The sequence below is a fragment of the Oryzias latipes genome, chromosome 19 (genome assembly GCF_002234675.1).
Source record: "Oryzias latipes chromosome 19, ASM223467v1".
Taxonomy (NCBI): domain Eukaryota; kingdom Metazoa; phylum Chordata; class Actinopteri; order Beloniformes; family Adrianichthyidae; genus Oryzias; species Oryzias latipes.
The window spans coordinates 12818545-12830838 of record NC_019877.2 but is presented as its reverse complement, the minus strand read 5'-3'; the positions used below and the strand labels follow the sequence as shown (position 1 = coordinate 12830838).

At 39.4% G+C, this 12294-nt stretch overlaps 1 protein-coding gene across 6 annotated transcripts in view; it reads left to right on the top strand.

Annotated features, from left to right (window-relative positions):
- Positions 1-12294, top strand: part of LOC105356575 (inactive ubiquitin carboxyl-terminal hydrolase 54) — a 74300-nt gene that overhangs the window by 52861 nt on the left and 9145 nt on the right. For 5 of the 6 annotated variants that reach the window (XR_002872057.1, XM_023949176.1, XM_023949178.1 and 2 more), the window contains 4 exons: positions 333-713; positions 984-1111; positions 1184-1342; positions 9038-9185. Coding sequence is in view for 5 of the 6 variants with exons in the window: in XM_023949176.1 (XP_023804944.1) it covers positions 333-713; positions 984-1111; positions 1184-1342; positions 9038-9185 (816 nt within the window). In the remaining variant the exon portion in view is untranslated. The remainder of the gene's footprint in view (positions 1-332; positions 714-983; positions 1112-1183; positions 1343-9037; positions 9186-12294) is intronic. The other variant, XM_023949180.1, reaches the window with a different exon arrangement.

Here is a 12294-nt window from a genome sequence, read left to right as displayed (position 1 = left end):
TTTGATTTTCACTAAAAAGGCATTAATAAAAGACGACTGGGAAGGCTGTGAAATTAGAAACAAAGATGATCTTTAAAACTGACAAATCCCATGAGGCGATGCAAACAAGAGTGCAGATTATTCAATTTAATGTTTCTTGGTCTTAAATAAATAAAGAATTGACCGTTTCAGATTGTATGTATCCACATTCAAGACCTGATAAATGATGAATGTTTACTTTGAATGAATATATACATTAAGTATATATTCCCCAACTCCTGAGTGTATATATAAGGGTTGGCTGTTGGATGAACACTTTTTTTTATCTATATTTGTCCTCCATTGCTCCACAGTTCTTCTGGAGGCCGTTACCGGCCAACTTGGAGGCCTCGAAGAGAGGCTCTAAACATCGACAGCATCTTCACTCATCAAAGAGGCTCCTCTCTGGGCTACAACACCGTTCCTGGCCATCCAGCCTCTCTGGAGTCCCAAGACTCCGTCATCCTGGCGGGACCTGTTCTTCAACCTGGGCTACAAGACGTGAAAGGGAGGGAAAGCAGAGAGTTGAAGGTGGGCTTTGGGCTGGTCGGCCCGCCCAGGGCTCTGACTGAAAGGCGGACAATGGGTCCCCCTGCTTCTCCACCTATGAGAGGGGTGGAGCATCAGCCGCGTCTGATCCAGAGGATGGAGAGTGGCTACGAGAGCAGCGAGAGAAACAGCAGCAGCCCTGACAGGTAGGGTCGGCGCAAATATCTAATGCTTTTTCTGCTTATCAGTTTTTGCATTTCATCATGTTTCTTATTTTTTCTGTTTCATGTCACTTTATCAGCATAAATCTCAAACGTGACGTTAACAAGAATAAATGATCCAAAAACAGTGCTTCATAGCAACAAATGAACCAGTGAACACATTTGTCTGTCTGATTTATCTTTGTGTTGGTGTGTTCTCTATTCGTTATGCTGTCATCCTACTTTTTGTTTTGTTTTTCATTGTTGTTCCAACAGGGAGGTGGGCCAACAAAAGCCAGTGCTGATGTCCGTACCATCATGGCGTTCAGTGCCCAAATCTAAGAGCACCAATGCTATCTTGCAGGAGCTGCCATCGCCCGGCTGGAGTGGAGCCGCTGCCAAAGGTGCGCATCTGTTTACACAGAGTTACATGCAACCTGTTTGCCTGAATCTTTTTTGTTTACTGCACACTACAGCCTCAGGTCGCAGTGAGCTCGACGAGCTCCAGGAGGAGGTTGCAAGAAAAGCTCGCCAGCAGGAGCAGCAGAAGCAGAAAGAGGCAGAGCGGGAAGCTGCCATGGGATTTAACCCCAAACCCAGCAAATTCATGGACCTGGACCAGCTTCAACACCAGGGTATGGGCCAAATAACACAAATATTTAAAAAAAGAAGAAAGTCGTTACGTTCTTTGCCATGAGTATGTGTCTGTGTTTATGTATTTTTTTACCTTATTTGGACCAACGATAGCTTTCCAACTGACCTAAAAAGGACTGACAGACATGTTGGAACCTTTAACTCTTTAACAACAGAACTTTAGCTTCCATTTTGACATTCTTTCGACTACCATAACTCTTCAACCATTTACACAATTAGCGTAATTCCAGTGGATTCTGAAGTGGAGAAAAGCAGCTTTGCGCTTACGTAATCAATGTAAATGGAAAATAAGCTCATTCTTCTGTGGGAAAAGTGGCTTTACGCTACGTTCATAATGTTCACGATATGCACATCCGAATCAGCTGATTCATATTGATCATGGAAATAGATGAAGAAGAGTCAAAGTAAGTCAAAGAACGTATGTTATTTAGGTGTCACTGGTGACATCTGCAGTGTTAAAGTTAACACTTAGGCTTCAGACTAAGTTGTAGGTTAGGTTAAAGTTAAAGTTACTCCTTACTAAATGGAAGTCAGCAAACTGTCCTACTAATGGTAACTATAAAAACCTTAAAATGATCATAGTCCGCCAACAATTGTGCAAGTTCTCCCCCTTAAAAACATGAAACAGGCCTGTTTTTTCGTCATAGGAATACCTCAACTATGAGAGACAAAATGAGAAAAAACAAATCCCGAAAATCACATTGTTTGATTTTTTAAGAATGTATTTGTAAATTATGGTGAAAATTAAGTATTTGCTCAATAACAAAAGTTCAATATAATACTTTGTTATATACTTTTTGTTGGCAATGACAGCAGTTAAATGTTTTCTGTAAGTCTTTACAAGGTTTTCACAAACTGTTGCTGGTATTTTGGCCCATTCCTCCATGCAGATCTCCTCTACAGCAGTGATGTTTTGGGGCTGTCGCTGGGCAATATGGACTTTTAACTCCCTCCAGAGATTTTCTATGAGGTTAACATCTGGAGACTGGCTAGGCCACTCCAGGACCTAGAAATGTTTCTTGCGAAGCCACTCCCTCATTACCCGGGCGGTGTGTTTGAGATTGTTGTCATGATGAAAGACCCAGCCCTGTTTCATCTTCAATGCCCTTGATGATGGAAGGAAGTTTTCACTCAAAATCTTACATTACATGGGCCCATTCATTCTTTCCTTTTCACGGATCAGTCGTCCTGGTCTTTTTGCTAAAAAACAGCCCCAAAGAATGATGCTTCCACCCCCATGCTTTACAGTAGATGTGGTGTACTTTGGATGGAACTCAGCATTCTTTTTCCTCCAAACACGACGAGTAGAGTTCTTACCAAAAAGTTCTATTTTGGTTTCATCTGACCATAGGATATTCTCTCAATCCTCTCCTGGATCCTCCAAATACTAGCAAACTTTTGACGGGTCTGCACATGTACTGACTTTAGCAGGGAGACACGTCTGGCACTGCAGGATTTGAGTCCCTGGCGGCTTGGTGTGTTACTGATGGTAGTCTTTGTTACTTTGGATCCAGCTCTCTACAGGTCATTCACTAGGTCCCCCTTGTTGTTCTGGGATTTTTGCTCACCGTTCTTGTGATCATTTTGACCCCACGGGGTGAGATCTTGCAGAGAGCCTCAGATGGAGGGAGATGATCAGTGGTCTTGCACGTCTTCCATTTTCTAATATTTGTTCCCAAAGTTTCTGGTGTCCTTAGACAGCTCTTTGGTCTTGTCCATAGTGGAGTTTGGAGTGTGACTGTTTTGGTTGTGGACAGGTGTCTTTTAAATAGATAACCAGTTCAAACAGGTGCCATTAAAACAGGTAACGAGTGGAGGACAGAGAAGTTGCAGTTCTATGAGAGTTGTAAACTGACTAAAAAACTTGTGTAGTGATGCATGAACTTAAGAGGTTCTAACGTGGAAAGCAAAAAGACACATTCGCACGTTTTTGTAGATTTTTCATCGGAAGTTGTCACTTGAACGCACGTTTCTGAGGCCAGTGTAAATGTAGCATATTGCTAATAATTCCTTTTTTGTAGGTGTGTGGTACCAACAATACATGCAAATTATAGTAGAAATTGTCCCAGTTTTGTTTAAAGAAACGAATTTTCTTTGAAGCAGTTTTTTTCAGGTTTAAAATCAAAGGTTTATGGTCTTGTCTGGTGCCACAGTAACTTGTCTATCTACCCTTTTTTCTTGGTCTGACCTCATATTTGTCGTAGTTCACACCTACTAGTCTGCTTCACATGATTGACAGGTCCAGTTTAATCTGTACAGATGAAGAAACTAACTATTAAAACACTTACATTTAACCTTAGAGAACATTTAAAAAGTACATTTTTTCTTTCTTCATCCAACACATTCAGTAAAGGTTTGTGTTTAAAAGAAAATCATGCATATGAAAACACATAAAGATAAGGGAATCATGCATGCACATGTGTGTGAAGAACACCTGTGCTTGTAGGAGTGTGTTTCAGAAGTTCAGGCGTGAAACGTGAAACTTGTTTAAAAATGTCTATATAAAATATTCCCATGTAAGTCAAATTTAAGTATGCTAAAATAAGTTTTTATCTTCTAAGCACAGAACAAAACTTGAATTCTTCATTAGCTGTATTTTTTTTGGACTAAAGCAGATTTTTTAGCAGTGATTTTTTACATTGAATCCAACTGGCTCTAATGTTCCGCTGCCTTTTTGTTCTAGCAAACCTTTTTTCAATTCTATTGGCATCAGCACATTAGCATCAGCAATTTTTTTTAATCTAGAAAATAAAAACATATACTCTTCAATGAAATAAGGCAAACATTATTCATTGACTGCAAGAAAAAAATATTTAGTTTTAGCATTAAGCTAAAAGCATAGCTGTGTTTGAAATGCATCCTCATATTGTGCCTTCTAGTTCTTTTCTCTGTATTACGAATCTCAGTTTTGAGCGAAATTGACAGAAACACAGTTTCTTTTTTCTAGTCAGATTTTTTTCCTAAAACTTTTTACATTATTTTAAATACGAGACTAACATCAGAGACATCAGGACTGCAATCCTGAATTGAGATGTGAGGAAAACACATTATCAACATGATAATAAACAGTAATGAGTTTGACTTGTGTTTGGAGAGAAATATAATATCAAATACTTATAGTGTTCAAAAACGCTAATTGATGTCACTAGCCAAATATGTTAACATACATTAAAACATGTTTGTATTTGTACATTTCTTCAAAAGTCAATCAAACACAATCTTTATTAGACTATAAGGTCACTCATCACTACAAAATAAGAGAAATGTAATTTAATCTAATTAGGGCTAAAAACAGAAAAACCTGCCAAAAATATTTTTAGAGCTTTTGCTAATATTTAAGAGTGTAATTGTCAAAATTGTTGTACATTAGTTGTGATACTTTAGTTGATTTGATCAGTTTTAGATGTTGCATTTATTCTTTGTTTCTATTGTTTTACCTCCTTTTGCTGAACACACCAGGTTCAGACTACCAATCAACACAGCTGTTTCTAATTCAGCTAATTACTCCCCACTACATTTAAGCCCATGATTACAGACTCTCATTGTTGGAAGGATAGTTTTAGTGCATCGAAACAGGCTTTAATCAGTTTACTGATGATTATCAATAGTCTGTTATTCTCTTTTATTTAACAAATGCCATAATAATTTAGAAATTAGGGTAAGAAACATTTAGTGGTCACTTGTCTTATGCCATTAAATTTGCATACATTTAAACCCTCCTTATGATTTATTCTTAATAGTATTATAAAGCTTTTTTGTTCATAAAAATTCTACCAAAATTTGAATTCCTGCCTCCTCCACTCACAATTAGTGCTCCTTTAGTCAAGCAAGGGGTTGAGGGGGACTCTATAACTTGTGGGCACATTGTCATGGTAAATAATTTAAACAAACTGAACAACTTAAAAATATGATCAGCAACAACTATTGTGTTTTTTAAACTGTTTTAAAATATTGACAAAGTCCTTTTCGTGTGTTAAATGTTTTCCTGTTTCACAGGTTTAAGCTAAACGCATAAATGTGGAAAAATTAGATTTTTCAGGTTGTGTTTGAATTCCGTCACTATTCAGTACTTAATGAATATGTAGGGCTGTCTCAATTTTGTAGGGGTGTCCAAATCTACAATTTCAAAATCCATTAGGATTGTCCAATGCCGCTACACGTTATCCGTGTCAGTGTTTTTACAAAAACACCCAAGCAACCATTTTGACAGAGCACTGTAAACCTCTCCAAACCACTTCGATATCAGTAAGCACAGCCAGAATTATTCAATTTAAAAGACACTCTGGATTATATGGCGCACTGTCATTTATTTAAAAAAAAATTAAGACCTTATAGTGCAGAAAATATGGTAATCCTATAGAGATGGGGGGAGTAGTGAGGGTATTTGGACATAGCCCCAGACTGAAGAAAGTTGATGGTTTCCTCTAGGAATTCTGGGAGATTTTTTCCACTTTTTTTTCCCCGCAAGTGAATAGCTTCTCTCCCGGTGATCATTCCCATTATTTTCTGTGTTGCACTCAGTCATACAATCCCATGTGATTCCCAAGTTTGGTATTTACATGCCGTCAGGTTCAGATGACAGCCATGCTCGTCTGCTTATAGAATTTATGAAGCCTGTTAAGTCTCGCGCACAGGACAGTCAGCGGTTTTATTTGTCTATAAAATATTATTGCTTTCGATATGTGTTTGTTTTTTATGCAAATTTGGTTTGTGTCCCCATAAATGACATGTTCTGGGAGTGGCTTTTAGCGGAACTGTGGGTGTTTACTGAAGTAGGGCCATCCAAATCTGTGTCAGGGACTGTGTCGCGTCCTGTCTGTCCTGCTGTGTGCGCTTCAGTGTCTTTACCCTCATGCATCGGACGCACACTCATTCCAGCAACACACATATACACACACACCCAACCTTGATGAAGTGAAAGGACTTGAGAAGGAACAGATGGCATCATTATCAGTGCAATTACGTAACAGAGTTTGAGTTCCCACATCCGTATCGATGGATTCAGCCAGACCCCCCAACAATCTGCTTCAGAGTTTTAGAGAATGTTACAGCTCAGGAGCAGAACTGCCATCAGCTACCCCCTATTCTGCCTCTATCATTCAAAAGTGTGCAAACACAAGCCAAGATGGATGAGAGTTGCTCTTTTGATGTCTTCCTCTGCATCTTTTATACTCAGCTAACACTTTTTAAAGTAAGTTCACAGCTCGGGGGGAAAAAAGAAAAAAAGCTTTGTTTCAAAGACTTTTTCTTTCCTGTCTGGTGTTTGTGGCCTCATGAATATTGATTGTCTCAGTATTGCTCCTACCTTATTTAATGCTGGGTTTAAATTACTGCGTAGCTAGAAGAAAAGTGGATATACCAATGCTTTTACAGAGTTGCAAAGTGGGAAAGAGACCAAAAAGTCTGAAGGTGTTTGTATAATACCCCCATGTGTTGGATTTTGCATGCAATATTATCCTCGGGATTGGATTTTACAAAGCATGCAGAAAAGTACTGGCATCGTAATGCCTAATATTAGCTTATAATTATATATCGAATGTCATCCCGTGAGTTCAAAAGTGCTGAGATAATTTCTAAGGGTTAACACTTCGTTCCCCAGAGAAAGGGGAGAAAAAACATCACCAATGTGGACATTTGGGAAATATCTGTTGCTGACATCAAAACTTTTTGCAACAAGGAGTTGTTAGATTCAAACACACAAGCGTGTTTTTGCTCAACTTCATATCCCTCAGCTTCAGAAGCATTGCTGAATTCATTCATTCAAGATGGAGCTTTATTTTGAAAACCGAGCTGCCTTTTAGCAGAAAACTTCCTGTTACCGTGGCGGGATGATCATATTCATTGTCTGAATTAAGTCCTTATTTTCTTCTATTGAATTAAAAAAAACATTGTATATCTTAGCATTTTGCTGTAATCCATTTTAAGATTTGTCTTTTTCTAATATCCCAGAATGCAGTTGGACTAATGACTTGTATTATTGACGAAGACATTTGTTGCTGAGTGAGATATTTGAGACACATATACCAGATGATTAGAAACATTGATCCTTTTGGATATAAATCTGTGTTGATTGAATTCCGGTTAGTCGCACAACAGAGACACAGAAGAGTCTTACCCTTCAACTCTGTAAGACAGGCTGCTTAAACGTCTAAAGCCTTAGTCACAACGGCTCCTAGGGCTGGATATGGGCAAATCTGTGCAGGGCCCACGCAAAATGTCAAGATTGTAGAGCACTTGGTCAAATCCGTAGAGTGATTTTTTAGTTTTTTCTACTGTGTGCCGCGGCTGACAGGTAGTGAACACTTATGCAACATGCAAAAGTATAGGGTAAAAGCGTTGCATAGACTTTTCATTTTTCAACCACCTTAGACACTGGGCAGGTAGTCCGTTAGTCCTATTCAAGTGCAGAGACTGGAGGCAGGGTGTTCTAAAAAAACTAGTGATTGTAATATAACAAAAAGCAATGCCAAGCAGGGAAACCATAGAAGCAACTGGCGGGGTAAACAGGCTGACAGGGAAGTAGACAGTATGGACAAGAACAAGAGACAAGACGTATATACAAACAGGACTGATGAGACTAAGGAGAAATCCATCAGGGAAGATTGGGACCAGGGAAGTAAAACTCAACCTGAGACCGGCAGGAAGAAACCTTCAAAATAAGACAGGAAGACAGAATAGCACCAACAGAACCCAAACCACAACATTAATCACGCATGTGCAGCATCCATGTGCGGTCAGAAAGGAGCCAGTATGCAAAACTTACCAATGACTAAAGTGTGGCGTATGGGCACCGTACGACAGCATCACCCGTCTGCCATAGGTCCATGTAACTTACATTATCCATACAAATAATTATCAATACACTTCCCACACACATGAAAATGGTACGTTCCATTTCGGTGAGTCCCTAAAGATGGCTGCACAAGCCTCATGGGAAATACAAGACTCACCTGATCTCACCTCAAGATATGATTGATATCTTGCTCCTGTCTACGACCCTCCACGGGCCGGGACAACCCCAAAACTCATACGGGTCAACTCCCTAACGGGTGCATGTGACTAAGGCCTGAAAAAAGTGGCATTTTCTCACATAGTTACAGTCTTAATAAAGAAATAAGACACTGACCTGCTCTCCGGATGGAAACACCTCACTGTAGCTTTAATCAAAAATCACACAAATGAGAACTGATCACAACTGAAACCGGTCTTCTGGTGAGTCTCTGTGAGAAATCTGTGTACTGTTGTTGTGTGATTTCTTCATGCTTTTAGTAAATAAAGTTGTTTGTTTCTCTTGTTACTTTGTGCAAAATCTTGTCAAACTACATTTAGTTTTGATCATTTCTGCATTTTATTTCTTGAGTTGTGTGTGTAGATATTTAACTGTCCCAGTTTGCAACTCTCTATTTGTGGAGAATAGACTCGTGCACAGACTGACAGTAGAGGAACGTAATGCATGCAGGCGTCCCCATCACCATTACTTCTGCTCCACTTTTCTTCTCTGTCTCACTTGTTCTTTCATCCACATGTTTTGTGTTCGTCCTAATCTCTAACGCTCATTCTTTCCGTGTTTTCTTTCTTCTCTGGTCCCTCACTCTCCCCCTGTCTGCCACTGTCGTTATATTCTTCTGCCTCTTCTCTTTTTTTTTTATCTCTGGCTCTGTTGTTAACATCCTCAGCTGTGCTCAGACCCCTGCATGAGGCTAACGCTCATAGCGGATTGGCTGTAGCTGCGTGCATGAGGAGCACTGGGGGCCCAATCAAACGCAGGCAGGAACAGGAAACGGAACGGGAGACAGCAAGCGCCTGCCCACAGGTTCCATGCAGGTACCACCTCTGTTCCCCCTTCTGTGTCTGCAGCAGTGCCTGTTTTCAAACCACCTCAGGTTCTCCGTCCCCCTCCCCAACCCTTCAGTTTTTTTTACTTGGTGTGTGTCCTCAGCTCCAGCTGTTCTCAGAATCGCCTCAGGACCACTTTGTGTGAGTCCTGAGGGGGCTTGCTGGCTAAAAATGCCATCACATGTGTGTCTTCAGCTCTGGCCGGCCAAAAACCCCACAAGCCCTGTTTTCTGTGACACCCCAGCACTGCACTCACTTCCTCCTGTTTGTGCTTTTTTTTTTTGTTAGTTCTCAAGCACACACTCCCTTTAACTGTACACAGGTACTCTGAGTGTTTGTTGCATTGCAGTACAATTTTGCTTTGCTGCGTTGGCATCGAGAAGAAAAAGTAAAGCAGAGCTGCTCTCTGCTTGTGTGCCTCAGTGCTTCCCCTCATTGTTGTGCATCTCTTTGTAGCTGTGTGTTGCCTCTGCTTCGAATGTGCAGCTGATCTCTCCGTCTGTGCGCCGTGAAGCTGCGGTCCGTCACTGTGCTTCTGTCCTGTGTGATGTGTTTGTGTGTTTCCCCCCTTTTTGTCACATTTAGATACCGATGTCTCGCCAACTTTTCTCATCAAAAATGAACGTTACTGTAAAGGCTTATTTTTACAAAGTAAATGGAAAAGAAATGTGATTGGTTATTAATGCTTACAAGGAAAGCTAAATTTAAACAATGCAAGATAAATGCTGAACTATAAGTTAGTTAAAGAGAGACCAAGAATGGACATAAAAACTAAAGATTGCTCAGTAAATACTAAAATGTCTACGTAATCTACTAAAACAGTCTAGTAGAGTGATAAATGCCAAATTAGTTGAGTCAAATGTCCCTAAAAAAAAATCCAGAAATGTTGGAGGAAAATATTGCAGTCTTTGAAATATACTCCAATTTGTGTAGAACCTCAGACTGTTTTAAATGGGTTTTTGGGAACCATTTGTCTTAGAGTGGTGCTCAAATATTTCAATTAGTTGTGCCTCTGATAGTTGGTTAGAGTATAAATACTCTGAAAGGTAAATATGAGTCCAATATTAGTTTCTTTCTTCTAGTTTGGCATGTTTTACAGAAGCACAAATAAAAACAATTGTTTTTTCATTAAAACCACCTGTTCTCTTCTAGTCACTAATACTAAAATAAATGATCTGAATTTCTTTTGTCATGGCTGCAATAATGTTTCTTTTAAACATAGCTATTATTATAATGTTCCCTATCACTGATGAATCATAAACACATAATAATATAAACAGCCAACGAAGAACAGCGCTACTACCGCCAATTTTTATTTTTTTAATGGGAAACGATACATTTACAAAATAAAAGTCTGTCTTTTTATTTATTTCCAATGACAGGCCAGGACAACCATAAATCAAAAAAATGTAAAAGATCCTATTTACTGATTATTATTATTATTTTCTTTCTGTTTACCAAATCCCAACTGTTAAAACACACATAGACTAAATATCCCTTATAGCCACATTCCCTGCTATTCCAAAATCCTCTTACTTAAATTTGTGGTTTATTTAAACCAATTTCCATGTTTCGAGGGCCATAACTTATACGTTTTCTAACAAACCACTATTGTAGCTTCTAATCGGGAAAACACACCATGTCCAGGTGACCAGCAGAAGGTTAGGGGAAGGATTCTAAAGAATCTAGCTGGATGGCAACCCTGGAGTGCCAAAAAAGTGAAAACGAACACCAATATTGGGCTCTTCCTTTTAAAAGCAGCACCCTAAATCAACTGAACCTTTTTGCAGCTAACAAGATGGAAGAGAATGATCAGTAGCTCTCATTTGGTTCTAGTCTGAGTTTTATTAGCGGCACCATTTAAACTGTTCTAGAACTTTTAAAAAAAGTTAATCCATCTGTTAAAGGGGAACTTAATGAAAAGTGTAGGTGGAAGTAAAGCTCTCAGCACTCAGCTCCTTTTATTACTTTCCTCCTCTCCTTTATTGATCAACATGAGCCCCTGATTTATAGCTCACCGCTGCAAAGCCCTTCTGGGTAATTACTAGGACTGAAAAGAGACAGGACAGTTAATGTGGGGGAGGGGGGTTGGCACTAGCGTAGACACACAGACTATGGACACCGCACAGAAATAGACTTGTTATTTGCACATGCCAACACTCAATTCTACAAGTCATGGCAGACTGAATCCTCTAGTATTTGATTTGTGTCAAATTTTCCACATGTCAGCGATATAGTGAGTCAGAGCCGCCATTTTTTTCAATACTCCATTGCAGATCTCTGCTTTGAAATGTTGAGATCAAACAGTCAGACTTCGAGGGGTGTAACGATTCATTTTAACAATTCGATTCATGTCATAATTTATAGTTGACAGTTCGATTTAAATCGATAGTGGTTCATTTTGAATGATCCGATTCAGTGACCTAAAATCTATCCTGGACACCTTTAGACAAACCTTCAACCGGTGTGACTCAGAGATAAATTCCCGGGCACTGAACAGCGCAGGTGACGTTTTCCAGATTCCTTGTATTTCTTGCAATATAGTCAAGTGTAAATATGTGTACAAGTAACAAGTAAACAAAATTAAAAGCAAATCCATTCACATTTTAGTTTCATAAAGTTCAGCCCACTGTTGTTTTTCCACATCCAAATAATCCAAAGTGAACATTCTTAGAACATTCTACCACACTAAATGGTCACGTGACATTGCTAAATTCAAAGTGTTTCCACACATTGGACTGGAATGATGGTTTGATCATTTAGTGTGTGTTGTCTGCTGTGATGGCACTTTTAAGTTACAGTAAAATGAACTTAATGGTATTTTCCAATTTCTATTTAATCGATTCATTGTAAAGGGATTTTTATAATAGTATAGGTCCATTTGATTACCAACTTGACTCAGACATATCGATCTGATTGGTTGATCAATCGTTACGCCCCTATAAGCTCCTGATCTGTTAATTCAGCTGAGCTTCACCCATCAACGGCATGGCCCCCCTCCACAAAGCGGTGCTTGCATGAGGCTGCCACACTGCGTGTCTGGGCCTGTTCTATGTGTCTGGGCCTGTTCTATGTGTCTGGACCTGTTGTGTGTGTC